Source organism: Phyllostomus hastatus, unplaced genomic scaffold, assembly GCF_019186645.2.
Source record: "Phyllostomus hastatus isolate PE091 unplaced genomic scaffold, TTU_PhHast_1.1 phas_contig_551, whole genome shotgun sequence".
Lineage (NCBI taxonomy): Eukaryota > Metazoa > Chordata > Mammalia > Chiroptera > Phyllostomidae > Phyllostomus > Phyllostomus hastatus.
Window position 1 is genome coordinate 9,516,716 of NW_025333909.1, and position 16,986 is coordinate 9,533,701.

Genomic DNA, 16,986 nt, shown 5'->3' on the forward strand with positions numbered 1-16,986 from the left:
AAAGTCTTTATGAGCAGTAGGTAACAGAGTCAAACAGTTTGATGACAACAGAGTTTTTGTCCGAGAGCATTTGTGAGGGAAGCATAAAATTCTGGAAGTCCCTGAGGGCCTATTAGTTTATTCACAGAAAATAAAATTGCTTTGGGGCCATTTAATATATTGTCCAGAATGTAGGTAGCAGTGTAGGGAAAGACCAAATGTATGGAATCCCGCTAAGGTAGCTATTTTAAGCATCCCAGGGTAAAGTGTTTGGAACAGGAGATATTTAAAGGTAGTGTTCAGAGAACCTGTTGGCAGATTAGACGTGGGAGAGTCAAAAGGAAGAGCAAAGGGTTATGAGAATTCGAGCCTGCGGTTGTGATAAGTGACCTTAATAAACCGATAGGCTTGCTTTCTCAGTGGTTTGTCATGCCGGAGTATCACACTGAAGCATCCAGTAGGGTGTATACAGTGCAAGTCTGGAGTTAAGAGTAAACCACAAACACAAATATGGTAATATACCTTTTCTTTCTTCAATATTGCGTACCTGTGTAACAGTGAGGGGGGAATGATTAATGTTCATGAGAGGTTTAAGAGTTTCCCATATGTTGGCCAACATATAACACAGCTGAAGAAATAAAGGCAACTGGAGAGGAAGTAGTTATTGCAGGATTTGCATTTCATGATCGTACTGTGCTACTTAAAAAAACTGCAGATTGGGAACTACCAGTCAATTTTGAGGAAAGCTGGCACTTCATAAAATTGATTACTGGAATACACAGGAGAGAAGAAACTTGATGGGGTAAACAAAGGGCGTGGAGCATGCCCTTTCACTTTGCTTGAGTGGTGCGCGCACTCTTCCCGTTCGCAAACACGGAATTAAAGTGTATCAGGACTGAATAGAAGGCATCATGTAACAGTGAGGAATTTAATTTGTATTCATTCTTCACATTTTGAAAAACCTGAAGAAGCATAAAAATGAAAACGTCTATCCCCAAATTTCAACTCCAAAAATCCTGACCTCAGGATTCGACTGTCTTGGCTTCTAATTTCAACCCTAGTTTACTCTACTGTGAGGGATGCCCATTACTCTGGCTCATTAGAACTTTGCAGAAACATATATAGCACATGCAGTGTGTATCAATAAAGTGTCATTTTTCTCTGGTAAGTTATCATCACCAAACCACACCCCGTGCAGAAGAGTAAATCCTACGTTGAAGGCAAAATGCGTTTTCTGGCTTCATTTTGGTAAACATTATAATATTGCCAATTGGTAGCCTGGTTATTCATGTCCACACCAGCATACAGATTACATTACACTTATTTTTTTTCCCACAGGAAAAGGAATAATATGATTTTTTACTTATTTTTCATTAATTATTTTTTAAATATATTCCGTTTATTGGGGTGACATTGATTAACAAAATAATATTTTAGATTTCAAGAACAATTCCCTTGAAAAGTCAAGGAAATTAAAACACCTGAGCTTTGATATATAAAAAGGACTACTCTATTCTAGCTGTTAAAGTTATTTAAATAAGTGCTGTGGGAAGCCATTGTCTTTATAAGGCTTTTAAGTTGTTTACAGCAAAACATTCTCTCCTGTGATTGAATTTTCTAGAGCACTAAAATATCGTGGAGAAATATGTTTTCCACCAGTTTTACAGCTCCCTAGATGCAGCCTCTACAAACATTGTATCTGCTTGGACCAAAACAGAATTGCAAAAACATTCAAACTGCGTATATAGCTTGGAAACTGTATACAGACTGTGCCAAAGGGAATGCCATCGTTGTAAGGGTAATACAGTTTAAAGGCCACTGTTTTATTGAAGTGGACCCCAGTCACTTGTTCTTGTTATGTCTTTCTATTTTAGTAAGGGCATCTTCCATCTATGGGCAAATACCACTGTTGGGTCTATACTTCTTGGCTTCGATGCAGGACATGCCACAGAATCTTTATGAAGTGTAAGCAGGGGAAGACATAATAGCAGAACTGTCCTTTGTAATATGTTTTATTCCATTGAAAAGTTAATAAGAAATCATTATCTGGGACCAGAAAATGCAGCCTCTGTATACCTTAGATTTGGGAAGGGTTACAAAGTCGAGAAAGCTATGATGTGTCAGTAATAAAATTGTGCTAACCTCAGAGTCCCCATTTGGGCAAACGGGAGAAGATAGAGCACATATTGTCAGTATACGGGTAAGGAAGTATCCTCTGGGAGTTGCAGCTGAAGCAATAAAACAATACACACCAATGTCCACTATGTTTTAACTAAAGGTGAGGTGGAATCCATTGTCAGAAACCAGGAACGGGAGGTCATTTCAATGTGTGTAATAAAAAATATGGTACTTGAATAATGGCTGGGGGGTGACAGTGGGCACAGAGGTGGTGATCTTTCCCTAATGGTCGATTCAGATTAAGAAAATTATAATCTCTAATGGAAATAATACGTACAGCAGCTCAGGGGATGGAGGCATGTTACATCAAGTCATCAAGGGCTACATAGATACAAGACTGAATGTGAGTTCATTGAAATCAAATGTTGTAATGTTGATCCTTAAAGTTCTTTACCCAAATCATAAACAGAGAACGATTTCATCGAGTTGGAATCTAAGACAGCAAGACTGTGTGGTTTGGTGGAGTCTGGTTACAAGATTTTAGTATTGCAAGATATTAGATAACAGTTCTTAATTTCCTTATTATTTCCTTTTTTCACATTACAGTGTTTCCTGGCTGAGTTCATAATATTTCAACATTCACAGATATAGCAAGTATGAGACAACTGCGTTTCATATTAGTTGTTGATTTTTGGGGGGGCTTTGTGCTAAGTAAATCTTAAAAAATACTTTTTCCCCTAAACAAGTATCATTGACCATAAGTATGTGAAAGGATGGGATCAGATAGGGAAATAAAAGAGAAAATCACAAAGAACTGACCTGTCCCTGGAAGTTGAAAGCTGAGAAACTCCCTGTGCAGTTCTAATTGGTTAGGGCAGTTAGAGTAATTTCAGTGACCCAAACATTGTTCCTTTTATGTTTGAAGCTTTGAAGTGTTTTCAGGCTAATAAATGCATCATACACTATTTTGTCTGCATAGACCCAGCCAGAGCATAGACATAATCTTTTTTTTATTGTTGTTCAAGTACAATTGTCTCCATTTTCCTCCCACCACTCCCCACATCCTCACCCACCCCTCACCTCCCATCCTCAGTCCTAACCCCCTGTGGCTTTGTCCATGGGTCCCTGATGACCCTTCTCTTCTGTCCCTGTTACCTCCCTCCCCCCACCTCCAGTCACTGTCCGTTTGTTCTTTATTTCCATGTCTTTGGTTCTATTTTGCTCATTCGTTTGTTTTGTTGATTAGGTTCCACTTATAGGTGAGATCATATGGTATCTGTCTTTCACTGCCTGGATTATTCACTTAGCATAATGCTCTCCAGTTCCATCCATGCTGTCACAAAGGCTAGGAGCTCCTTCTTTCTTTGTGCTACATAATATTCCATTGTGTAAATGTACCACAGTTTTTTGATCCACTCACTCATTGATGGGCACTTAGGTTGCTTCCAACACTTGGCTATTGTAAATTGGGGTGCATAGGTTCTTTTGGATTGGTGTTTCAGGATTCATAGAGTGAAAACATCAGCAAAATGAAAAGAGAACCAACCCTATGGGAAAATATATTTGCCAGTGCTACCTCAGACAAGGGTTTGAGCTCCAAAATATATAAAGAACTCACATGACCCCACTCCAGGAAGACAAAAAACCCAATTAAAAATGGGCAAAGGACCTGAACAGACACTTCTCCAAGGAGGACATACAGGGGGCCCAGAGACACATAAAAGGAATCTCAGCATCACTAGCCATCAGAGAGATGCAAATTAAAACCACAGTGAAAGAGCACTTCACCCCAGTCAGAATGGTCATCATAAACAAATCAACAAATAATAACTGCTGGCAAGGATGTGGAGAAGAGACAACCCTGCCTAGTACATTGTTGGCAGGAATGCAGACTGGGGCAGCCACTGTGGAAAACAGCGTGGAATTTCCTTAGAAAATTAAAAATGGAACTGCCTTTTCACCCAGCAATTCCACTGCCGGGATTATACCCTAAGAATCCTGAAACACCAATCCAAAAGATCCTACGTAGCCCAATGTTCATAGATATACACTTATAATAATTCAAAAATGTATATTCAATAAATGTATTCAATTCTTCATTCAAATCAAAGCTCTTATTATAGAAGATGAAAGTGTCTTCAACATCTGCCATTCCATATGGATCCATAAATACTTGTAACAAGTAGTAGGTGAAGGGATTTCAACACTAATAAAATAAGCCCTAATTTGCCAGGAAATTCAAGATAGATTTTTCTTGTTTTTTTTTTTTTTTTTTTAGTAAAAAGCACACTTACTTTAAATGTTCAATTCTCATGGGAATAAAACACTGAGAGATTTCAGTTACAAAATTGTAGGTTTCATTTTTATCTGATTATCAGGAAAAACAAAACAATAATATAAAACCTTAATTAATGTCTGCTACACGAACCAAACCTTTTCATCTATTTTTTAATCTATACTAACCATGGTATATATTTTTTCAATAAGCGAACAGCGACTATATTCTTTATTTTACTTTTTCATTGTTGACACTGTGAGAGGTTAAATCTTGGGATCAGTGTGCATTTGATGCAACCCTTTCTCTAAAGCATTGCATTTCTAGAAGGCTAGCCTAGCTTCCGATTCAGCCAGTTTTTACTGAGTGTGTACTAAGAACAGTGATATGTTGTTGTATTAATGTTTCTCATTTAAACCTCCTACAAACACTCCGAGGTAGTTTTGCCTGTTCTACACAAAGGGATGTTGAAGTTTAGAGATGTGACATCCGAAGACATAGGGAGATCTAGTCCTGTTCAGATTCACACATTTAAGGGGGAAATAATTAAAAGAAGAAAGCGGGTGTATCTGGTGATTGAATACTTATCGAGGTTAAACTAAATGATCCACTTTATCAAGTGAAATGATTCACTATAAAGTGAATCATTCACTATCAAGTTCCAAGTGAAACTTTATAGTTCACTGAGACTTTTTGAAATTAGTTTTCTTTGTCATATAGAAAAAAGAATTTGTCGAATCTAATTATTAGAGAAACTCACTACTGCCCTCTTTAACTTACAAGTCCGAGAACTCATTTCAGTTTACAACACAATGCAATGAACTGAGTAGTTAGTCAGTGAGTGCTTCTGATAAATGTCATTAAGTTAAATGTGAATATCGAAATAGTGGGGGGGTAAAATTGAAACAAGCCCTGCAAACTACTTGGAAATGAAGACGAGGACAACATGAAATATGACACATTAATGTGTTCTAGAGATGATGTGTACCCTTTCCTGCTCCCTTGCCTGTATCTTATGGATTATTTCTGATTGTTAATATTTTACCAAAAAAGAGCTTGTTCATCAGATGAGATCAGCTTTTGTAGCCATAGATAATGTCTAAATATAAATTGTGCAACCACGTGATTCTTGAGTTTTTCTGTCTGACTCCTTTGCCAAGGTACATCCACGTTGTTGCACAGGGCATTCTTTGATCTTTTCTTATGGCTGAGTAGAATTCCTTAGTAAATATGTAACCAGAAAAGACACCAGCACTCGGGCTGCCTGTCACTACCAGATCCAGTAAGCAATGACAGTGATTGAATCTTTTATGGGCGCTTTATTCAGATGGCCGGCGATCCGAGAAGATGGTGGGTTCATACCCTAACAAACCATCTTCCCCTTTCTTTCCTGGCCAGATCTTTTATAAGGGGGTTGGGGGAGGGCAAACAGCAGTTGGTGAAGCCTTGAAATTCAACAGTTGTCTCCAAGGGGGAGGGGTAGTCGCCTGGTACGGGTGTCTCCAGGCGGTAATCTCTAGCCAGCACCCCAGAAGGTCAGCCGCTTTTTCTCAGGTGCCAGATGAGCCTTATCTGTAGTTTCTGAAACAAAAACTCAACGTACACATCACTTGCTAGATTTATGGCTATTTACTTTAAGCTAAAATTTTCCAAGTCTTAAAGCCCCCTATCATATACATCCCACATCTTTATCCAATCACCTGTCAAAGGACACTTGCGTTGTCCCCATGTGTCGGCCACCGTGAATGATGCTGCAACCATCATAGGGGTGCATCTGTCTTTGTGAACATATGTTTTTAAACTTTTCAATTAGCTACCCAGAAGAGCAGTTGCTAGGTCATGTGGTAACTCTGTTCTTGATTTTCTGAGGAACTTCCATATTGTTTTCCACAGTGGCTGTACTACTTTACATATGATTTTACTTCTATGTGAAATATAGGAGTAAACAAAGCAACAAAACAAACAAGAAAACCTCCTAGATACAGACACCAGTATATTGGTTACCAGATGGAAGCGGGGTGTTGGGGGAGGTACTTAGTGATAAAGGGGGTCAAATACATGGCGGTGGAAGGAGACCTGACTCTGGGTGTTGGGCACACCATAGAATCGTACACTTAAAACCTATATAATCTCATGAACCATTAACCAATGTCATCCCGATCAGTGTAACAAAAAATAAATAAGATTGTGCATTTGGTGAATGTTATTGAGTTGTGCATTCATAATAGTGCCCATATCTTTGCTAAAACCTTGAGATTTTCCGATGACAAGCAATAGCTCCCGTGCTGTTAATGCTGGCTTATATAGGAAAGAAAAATGGTGGCACTTGGCCCTAATAATAGAAATTTATTTTAATGACAATTTCAGCTTTGTAAAATAATGAAATTAAATGATAAGAGTCGTCTTGAACTGGCCCTGATTACAACAGTGTTTTGATTATGATTTCAAGACACTTCCATTAGGAAAACCCTTAAACTTTTTTTCTGTACTACAAATACGGTGGCTTGGTGCCTCACTTTTTTAGCTAAAACAGAAAAATTACTATATCTCCTCACCAGTGTGCGTGCATGTTTGTGTGTGTGTATGTGAGAGAGAGAGAGAGAGAGAGCAAGAGGGAGCAGGTTAGAAATAGGTATGACTAGTTATTAATGAGCATATTAATATAAATATCAAACATGTCTAATTATCTACACATTCCTCATTTAAGGAGTTCATATCAGCGACAAACTATTAAACTATTGCTTATATAGGCAATTTTTGCTAAGTTTTTTTTTCTGACAGTGTCATTCTGATTTTGAATCATCTTTAATTTTTAATCTTATTCCTGCCAAATTAGCCATTCCCTACTTTTCATGGATACAAGGAAATAGTATTTAAGGATTAATCCGTGGAACTGCTGTTTTCCTTATTAAACAAGTGCTTATGTTACAGTCACTCTTAGAAAACTGCTTTTACCTGCATAATGTATTTTTTTTTACTATTTTGTTTTCTGATTCTGTTACAAATAGGTTCCATTATGCAGTTTTTCTGGAGCAATGTAAATTGATTTTCAGAATCTCTAGGCATGTATAACAGGCTAGTTAATGCATCTCTCTCATTTTAAGCAATTTCTTGAAGCTGTGAAAATATATACTTAAAATTAGACATGATTTTGATTTTTCTTTAATTTGCAAAGACAACGGGTTGAAAAGATACTGTTATAGAAAAAGGAATATTAATGATCTTTAAATGGAAAACAATTGACCTTTTATATAATAGCCCAGTGGTTTCTGAAACCGTGGCCTTCACACCAGCACAATCAACCATCTATTGGGCACTTAGAATTCCAGTTGCCAAGTCCTACTGAATCACGCAAACTTTGCCAGTTGAGAACATTTTATAAAAGACCTTCAGGACCTCCTGATGCAGGATAAAGTTAAGAGCCATTACTGTTAAGGTGCTGGACTAATCACATGCTTCTTTGTACCCTGCTCTAATCCTCTCTACTATGTGCTAGCTAAGCCAAAAAAAAAAAAAAAAAAAAAGGAGTTATTTTAAAATTAACACCTGAATTGCCCGTCAGTTTTTCTTCCTTATGTGAGCCAGATGAAGAGAAGTTTCCTCCCTGGTTGTCAGAACTGATGGCCCCACTTCCTGGCGGGGAGCACAATGAACGATCTGCCCTCCAAACTTTGAGAAGTTTCAGAGCAGGGTTACATTGGCGCCCTGAGGCTATTTTACCGACAAGTCCTGGTAACAAAACATTATCACCTCAAAGGGCAGCTAGTTGATGTAAATGGGTGCCCTCCCCTCCCATCTTTCCTGAAGTCATCTCTTTAAAATGTCAGCTTCTTTTGTTCACTTTTACCTCCCAGCCTCCTGTTTGCCCACTTCTGATGGAGACTGTTACAATATCACTCTCCAGTCGGTTAACTCACGTAGACTTAAGAAGTCTTCTCAGACCTTTGGATACCTGAAAGCCCACTTTAGGGTGATACTGGGCTCATCCAATTATTACTCAGAAAAGGGTCTTTCCAAACATGTTGCTTCATGAGGTGTTCATGGATACTTCGGTGGTCAAATATATTCTCCCTTCTCTACTCTTTGGAATTTTCAATTACCATTTAATTTATTTAGCAAACACTTATATTGCCTCTACTTTGGGTCAGGAATTTTTCTGCCAAAGTTACAACTAGTAGCTCATTAATCTGTTTAGCAACCCTATGAGATTATGCATTATTATGGTTATTATTATCCTCGATTTACAGATGCAGAAACCCAGGCACAGAAAGGTTACGTACTTTACCTAGGGGCTTGCAAATCATAGAGCAGGCTTTCAAACCTAAACACTCTGGCTTCATCATTTTTTGCTCTTCATTGTTACGGTCTCAGATGCCTACATTAACATGTAACATATGTTAATATTCAGTATTAGCATTTTAAAGGCTCTAAGATGTCTGGCTTGAATCGATTTAGCAAGTTAAAAAAAGAATAGAAAACAGGATACCCAGTAAAATTTCAGTTTCAGATAAACAGAGAATCATTTTTTAGTATGAAGATGTCCCGTGGAATGTTTTGCACATGCTTATGTTAAGAAATAGTTTGCTGTTTATCTGAAATTCAAACTTCACTGGACACCCTGTCATCTGTCCACAGCCTTTGCTTTAAGGAAAACTGTTTAATATTGTTTAATCCAGTTTTTTTAACACTGGTTTCAACAAGGAACATTTTCATGTTGGCACACCTCATATCCTGGGGAAGTTTCCTGGGACTTTAATTTAAGGCCAGTGGGAATACTTTTCAGCTAGATTAGCTTGGGTGCTTACTCCAGACCTGAATGATCTCTCCTACTTTTAACAGTTCGAGACACTTAACCATCCATGCCACGGGATTTCACACGCCATTTTCCGCTTCTGGAACCTGTGAACTTTGTCTCCAAAATAATGTCTCATCTCCTTAAAGCCAAGGACCGGGTATCATACATCTTCCAAATTCTCATGGATGCAATATTTGTTATTAGCATGATATTTTATCTGAAGGATGATTTACTTCTAATTCATGATTGACAAAGGAGCTTGTTTTGCCAAACCACTAATATAAGGATCCAGAGGACAGCAGCGCCATAATGGGTTTTTGAAGTATTCTACCTCACATTCTCAGGCTGCTGACCATTCATTCCTCTGCTATTACCTTTTCTTTTTTTTTTTTAAGATTTTATGTATTTATTTTTAGGGAGGGAAGGGGGAGAGAGAGAGAGAGTCATCAATGTGCGGTTGCTGGGGGTTATGACCTGCAACCCAGGAATGTGCCCTGACTGGGAATCGAACCTGGGACACTTTGGTTCCCAGCCCGCGCTCAATCCACTGAGCTACACCAGCCAGGGCTTGCTATTACCTTTTCATTTTCACTCATCAGCACCATTTATTATTTTGTCTCCCTAAAGATACATTAGACTTTTGGAATCAAGTTTTTCTTTTCCACCTTTGAGGATGGCAGCACTTGAGTCATTGTTCAACTCACACCATGAACGCTTCCTTACGGTCACGCAGGTCAGATCATTACATGGCACTGGGATATTTTGTTGTCATTGGAAGAGCAAAGCAGGTGTCTTGCTTGTGCAGAATGTCCCTTGGGCCAGCTATATCTAGGGAAAAGCTCTCAAGTCAAATGATGAAATAGAATTTATTTGTTAAAGAATACCAGCTAAGATCCTGGCTGGTGTGGCTCAGTGGGTTGAGCACAGACCTGCGAACCAAAGGGTCACCAGTTCGATTCCCAGTCAGGGCACACGCCTGGGTTGCGGGCCAGGTCCCCGGCAGGGGGTGCACGAGAGACAACCACACACCGAAGTTTCTCTCCCTCTCTTTCTCTCTCCTTTGCCCTCTCTCTAAAAATAAATTTAAAATTATTTTTTTAAAAAAGACTACCAACTCAGGACTGGGTAGATAGCTGCATTTTTTTTTCCTGCTAAGTAAGTCAGCTGGGCTCAGTTTCTGGTTTTGTATCGCAGTCCTCAAACCCCAGAGGAAACAGGAAAGACTTAAGCCCAGAGAAAGGGAGAAAATAAGCACTGGAGTCCTGTGGATAAAGGGTCTAGCAGCTTTGACTTCCATTTTAATGGGAGCTTTTCCATTCTGAGGCTTTGCCATATGTTCGTTTCATTTTTTTTTTCTGCAAGTAAAGTTCTTGTCAATATTTAAGCAAGAAGTTGACATTAAGAGCTTGCTTTCCGAATGGATCCCCAGGCGCTATTACAAAGTATGGCAGGTCTAACAAGCTCACTCTACGCAGTCACCACGTTGCTTCAAGAAGGAGGAGGTTGTTCACGTCCTCAGCTACACAGCAGTTATCCTGTCTTTATCTTTCGGTCTCTGTCATTACGTCACAAGGGTTGGGAAAAGCTTTAAAATATACAGTTTGAATTCCAGCTTTTGAAATAGAAAAATCTCAATCCAAACTCTTTCTCCATGGATCACGAAGGATGCTCTTCTTCAGCTGACAAACTATGTTTCTAGTACTCACCTGTATTCACTTCCATTGCCAATGAAGAGTTCCTCAAGTCTACCTAATAACTTCCCACATAATGGTGCACCTATTTAAACTCAGAGCAAAATGTAGATGTCATTCAGATGTGAAGACCTATTATTACAAGATCAAAACAGATTTCTTATACATTTACTATTCATTTTGTAGCATGTAATTTAAATGCAAAAAAAAAAAAAAAAACCAATTTGACAGTTCCCACTGATATACACCAGAGCATAACACACTTGTCCTAGTTTTTGGCTATTATAGACCTTAACACGCAATGTGACCTTGGTCTGAAGAAAACATGTTTGCTTATCACAGAAACTTAATCATAAGAAGTCATAAGTAGAATCCTTCTTCTTTACTGCCCTTTTCTGGGACTGGGAGATATATTGCTTGTGGGACAGGTAGGATATGAACAATGGGCCAAATCGAGTCCAGGGTTATCTCATCTGTGTGAAAACCGCTGCTGAAAATCGATGTGACCTCTGCTACACGGCCAGCCCAACTCCCGCCCTCGGCGCCCTATTTGTCTTTCGGTAGGAGCTTAGATCTGTGTGCTGTCTGCCTGTGTCTCTCCTGGGCCAGATTCTCAGAATGAATCATTGCCTGCGTACCTCTTATATTTCTATTTATTTTCCCGGTGTTGACTAGGTCTGATGAAATATGATTCTTTTTGCATTGGACCCTCAGTGCAGCAAACAGCACCTAATTCAGCCGTGTCTGTCTCTTTAAAGAAGAGTAATACCATTATGAAACTTCAATCTACTGTACAGCGACACAAACCATAGAGCATGCAACCTGTCTTCATAGACAGGAGTAATTTTCCTTTTAGCCAATGTCATGGCATTTCTTTCATCTCCAGGTAGAAGACTTCTGGCGATTTTAATGTGGTTATAATTTTGTCTCCTGCATGCTGAAGTATTGCTCTCTGTGTCAGGTATCTTGTTTGTAATGTTTGAATTGTTTCCACTCAGTTAAATGCGTGTACAGAGTGATGCATAACAAGGATCCCATTAATTTGAGAACTCCGCTACTGGTACAAAATATTTATTCAGAAGAAGCATCACGTTATCTCTAACTCAGGAGGAAGTCAGTGTTCTAACTTTGCGGCAGTTCACTTTTTAAAAATAGACCTGTAGGCTACATAAAATTCTAGTTTAAGATTGTTAAACAGCCATGTGAAGGTGTAGAACCTCTTCAGTTATTATTAATGTGGATAGAGCATTTTGAAGTCACTCCATCCATCTAATGCACACGTGTCTGAAGACAAAATGCTGGCTATACATACAGACTTCAAATAACACAAATAAGACATAGTGTTGCTTAGTTAGTTATTCAGAAATGCACTTTAGACATATGAGAGATGTTGCCCAAGACATATCTTAAGATTTTCTTTTTCTAATGGGACATTTCAAGGATTTAAATGTTGTGCTTGAAAGAGATCACAGGATTTTGGTAATTTGTTCATTGCCCCTGGAAGGAGGGAAAGGAGGGGAGGAAGGAACATTCTATAAAAGGTTAGGGTTAATTTTACAATAAGAAAGTTGTAGAAAACACACACCACACATTTATTATCAAAATATTATTTTTAAGCCCTGGCTGGCGTAGCTCAGTGGATTGAGCGCGGGCTGGGAACCAAAGTGTCCCAGGTTCGATTCCCAGCCAGGGTACATTCCTGGGTTGCAGGCCATAACCCCCAGCAACTGCACATTGAGGTTTCTCTTTCTCTCTCTCTCTCTCTCTCTCTCTCTCTCTCTCTCTCTCTCTCTCTCTCTCCCTTCCCTCCCTAAAAATAAATAAATAAAATCTTTAAAAATATATATTATTTTTAAGTTGTACTAGAAAAACATTCTTGAGAGCGTGTTGTTTATAGCTTCATGTGTTAAAAGAAACTCCATAGGCTAATAACGTATGCCTTTTATTGAATACTTTAAGACATACACAAATGCTGTTTATAATAGTTTGGACTTAAACAATGTGAAGCTTTAATGCAAATAATCAGTGAAAATGATTTTGATTCTCTACAAATAATTGCTTGGCATTTTTAGCCCTATAGGTTTTGGGAAATTGAAAGTTGTAAAGATGGTCTATTTGAAGAGCATTTTATCCAGAGATAATGTTATCCCATTTCACAGAAGGTGCCCGAGATTCTACACCCCAGCTTCCCACACAAGAAATCCCGAACAAAAACCATGACAACTATGAAATCAGATTTGTTATGATGGTCACACAACTCTGTAAATTTACTAAGTCATTGAAGCATACATTTAAAATAGGCGAATTCTGTTGTATGTCAATTATTCCTTGATAAAGGTGTTAAAAAGAATAGAGATAGGTAGATAGATTAGATAGATAGGTAAGTAGATAGATAGATAGATAGATTTCAAGAGAAAAAACAAAAATCAATTTATGCTGTACCAGGAAGTTGTCTGATTAATTTATAGGCATTCACAAACATATATTACATTTGTTTCTTCAAATGTTATGATTTTTAGCAGTAAATGTTGCTTTATTTTCACTGATTCTTTTCTGAAACAATCGTTTTTTTTAAATTAGAGGGGTCTGGGGCATAGGTTTGACTTCTAATTAGGAGGTGGTTTTTTTTTTTCCACTTCATTTGAGAAACAAAATCTTTAGGGATGCTATTAGAGGCGAATGAAACACAGCGAGCATTTTGAGCCGTTTATTCTCGAATCTTCTGATGCTCATTTTGTTTTTTTGCAGAAGACGTAGCAGTTCAAATCCCAATGATCAAGTCTCCACTGGACAAGATGCAACTGCCTCCTGGGCAGGCGTTGCCTCCTGGATTCCCCGGCCCCTTCATTTTCGCTGACAGTCTGTCTTCAGTGGAGACTCTGTTGACCAACATTCAGGTCAACAATATTTCTATAAACAAAATAAATGTAATACAAGACATTAGCACCTCCATACATTCTGTTGTATTTGAAAGCTAAAACAGACGAGCTGAACTGCATGTCCTTTGCTGTCCTTTGACAGGGTCTTCTGAAAGTGGCCCTGGATAATGCGCGCATCCAGGAGAAGCAGATTCAACAAGAGAAAAAGGACCTGCGATTGGAGCTCTATAGAGAAAAAGAAATTAGAGAAAATCTGGAAAGGCAAATAGCAGTTGAGCTCCAAAGCAGAAGTAAGTTGAACCACATCAGGTATAGAGTAAATACTATGGTGTGATATTTTCAAAAAGTATTAGAAATGTTCTCAGGGATAGCTTAGAAATGCTCATAACAAATGTCCCTGGCCGGTGTGGCTCAGCGGATTGAGTGCCAGCCTGTGAACCAAGGGGTTTCTGGTTCGATTCCCAGTCAGGGCACGTGCCTGGGTTGCGGGCCAGGTCTCCAGGAGGGGGTGCTCAAGTGGCAGTCAGACATGGATGTTTTTCTCCCTCTCTTTCTCCCTCCCCCTCTCTAAAAATAAATAAATAAAATATTTTTTTAAAAAAAACAAATAACAAGCTAAGAATCAAATACTTTGTATAATCCACAAGGTAAGATATTTACGCTATTGATCATGATAATAAAAATAAGAGACTGCATCTGAATTTCAGTCCACTTGCTGTTTTGGAAACATGAATATTATTATTTTTCTGTACAATATTATGAAATACATCTGGATGAAGATAATCTAACAAATCTTTATATATGAAATGCTTACTGTTTGCCAAGAACAGTGCTAGATTTGGGGGTTATAAAATATAGCTCAGTTCCTATCCTTGTGAGATTTACATTTTAAACTGCTAGCATACCAACCACTTAATTTCAAGAAAAAGTGGCAAGAGCAATGATGTACAGCATATGTGTGTGGGAGGCCGCTCTGCGTGGCGTGGGCCCAGCACCCACTGGGAGATACTCAGGACCCACACCCACAGATAGGTTCTCCCGTGGGGAATCAGGCCTGCAATGTGCCTGGACCGCTCTGAGTCTTGCTTTTTGCTAAAACTCCCTCCCCCTGAATTGAGGACATTTGCTGCAAAGCAACTTCCTAAAATCCTTGCTAAACCTTCCAAGGGTGAGTGTAACCGGTTTGACCACTTTTGCCTTTTCATTTGCAAATCTCCCTCTTCTGTGATGTGATTACCGGCATCCTCTCCTTTGTTTTCTGTAAAAGGTAACCCCCTAAAGCAAGCCTGTGCAGAGTAAATGAGGGCCTTCTTGTCTTGTGCCCGGTAAGACAATGAGAGCTCCTTGGAGCAAGGGCCAAGGCCTTTGCTCCCCTAGAGAGAAAAGCCATGCTGTCCCTTTTCCTCAGTAGTCCGTGTGAATTTGTCTCCTATACCATCCCTAATGACGCGGACCCCACGAGCCGGGGCCCGCATCATATGTGGTTATATAGAGAGGGGGTAGTTAGTTCAGCTTGGTGGTGGTGAGTGTGCAGACGCCTGAGGAAGGCTTTCTGATGCTGATATCTGAACGTGGATCTTGAAGACTCAGTAAGCTAAGGAAGGGCACGAGAGTTCCTCAGTTATTTAGACACTCTGGACAGAGGAATCATTGATCATAGGCACCGGGGCAAGAGGCCTCATACCCGAGCAAGTGTTGATAATTTGTGATGACAGTGGATTTGGGTTCCCTGGAGTGCCTGGTGGGAGATGGTGCAGAAACAGGGAGGCAGAAGCTCAAGGATGAAGGATGGTTTTAGCCATGGAATAGATTAGCTCGGGCGTTGTCCTGTAGGTGACGGAAAACAGTAACATAAGCAGGGGGATGACCAGGTCTGATTGCAGTTAGCTAGAGCACTCCAGGGCTGGGAATAGGTTAGAGGGGGCCCGCGGGAAGACTGCAAGCAAGGAAGCTACGTGGAAGGAGAGTGTTCTCTTCAAGGTGATAGTGATGAGGACTGTATCAGGTAGCTTACGTAGGGAGAGAGCGGAGCTATACCGTTCACTAATAGAATTAACTCTCCAACTCTGGGTAGATATTTGATTATCCACAAACATAGATAATGAGATTACTTCCTATCAGAACCAGAGGAAATGAAAAACTTCACCTTCACCAATAACTTCCACCTCTTCCTTATATTTACTCCAAAACACAAAACGGCAGCAAAAGTGCTATTGTGGTTTTTAGCTTTCATCCCTTCTCTGCTTACTCTTCAATGGCTGGATCCCAAAGCAAATATTAACTGCAAGAGTTCAAGAGTGAGAAGGGGAGGCAAAGAAAGGGAGGGAAAATTTACAACCTTAGACATTACCTCCCTAAACAGGGAAGAGGAGTCTAGTTGAGTTAAATCCACTAACCGTCTTTTATTCCAAAGGAATATATTATATTCTGAAATTTGCGTCAAGTAGATGAAGGTTTCTTATTTTCTTTAGGGCCTAGGAATCATTAATCTAGTTTAAAATGGAAAATCAGTCATTGCATTTTGAAAGAATTAAACCTCTTTATTGCCAAAGGCATGAAATACTTCTAGGCTAAATTGTCGTGTTAAAGTATGGTGAGATTAGCTTATTTCTAGCATCTGGTATTCAAAATAGATTATTATTAGTGTCATAAAAAATATTCCTTTGTAGGGAAAATTTTTATAGTAAAGAACCAACTAATCATATGCTAAATATAATAACATCCTCAAATTGACTTAGGAAAATCTACTACATATTGTAACATTGGCTTCTAACTTTTAGGGACCTACCATTTTCTCTCTCTCTTTTTTAAAGATTTTATTTATTTATTTTTAGAGAGGGAAGGGAGGGAGAAAGAGAGAGAGAGAGAAACATCCATGTGCGGTTGCTGGGGGTCATGGCCTGCAACCCAGGCATATACCCTGACTGGGAATCGAACCTGTGACACTCCATTTTCTCTTTACTAACTTGTCATAGACTATCCAGGTCTAGCTCTATAATTGCTATCACATCTGTTGTCTTTTACAAAGTCCTAGTCATGGTAGATGTAATATTGTATCTATTATCAAATTTAAAGTTTTTATTTAATAAATTTAGTGTTTATTAAAATATGGTAAGTGTGTACCCTACTACTACTATCATCACTACTACTAGCTAAGGCGCATCAAATGTCTGATATGAGCTATATACTTTTTTTAACATTTTACATCTCATGACTAACATAATTATAGGAAACTATTATTCGCATTAT

At 38.9% G+C, this 16,986-nt stretch overlaps 1 protein-coding gene across 1 annotated transcript in view; it reads left to right on the plus strand.

Moving 5' to 3' along the window:
- Window positions 1-16,986, plus strand: part of DACH2 (dachshund family transcription factor 2) — a 420,891-nt gene that overhangs the window by 387,757 nt on the left and 16,148 nt on the right. The window contains exons 9-10 of the mRNA XM_045847472.1: window positions 13,607-13,755; window positions 13,880-14,027. Coding sequence (XP_045703428.1) covers window positions 13,607-13,755; window positions 13,880-14,027 — 297 coding nt within the window. The remainder of the gene's footprint in view (window positions 1-13,606; window positions 13,756-13,879; window positions 14,028-16,986) is intronic.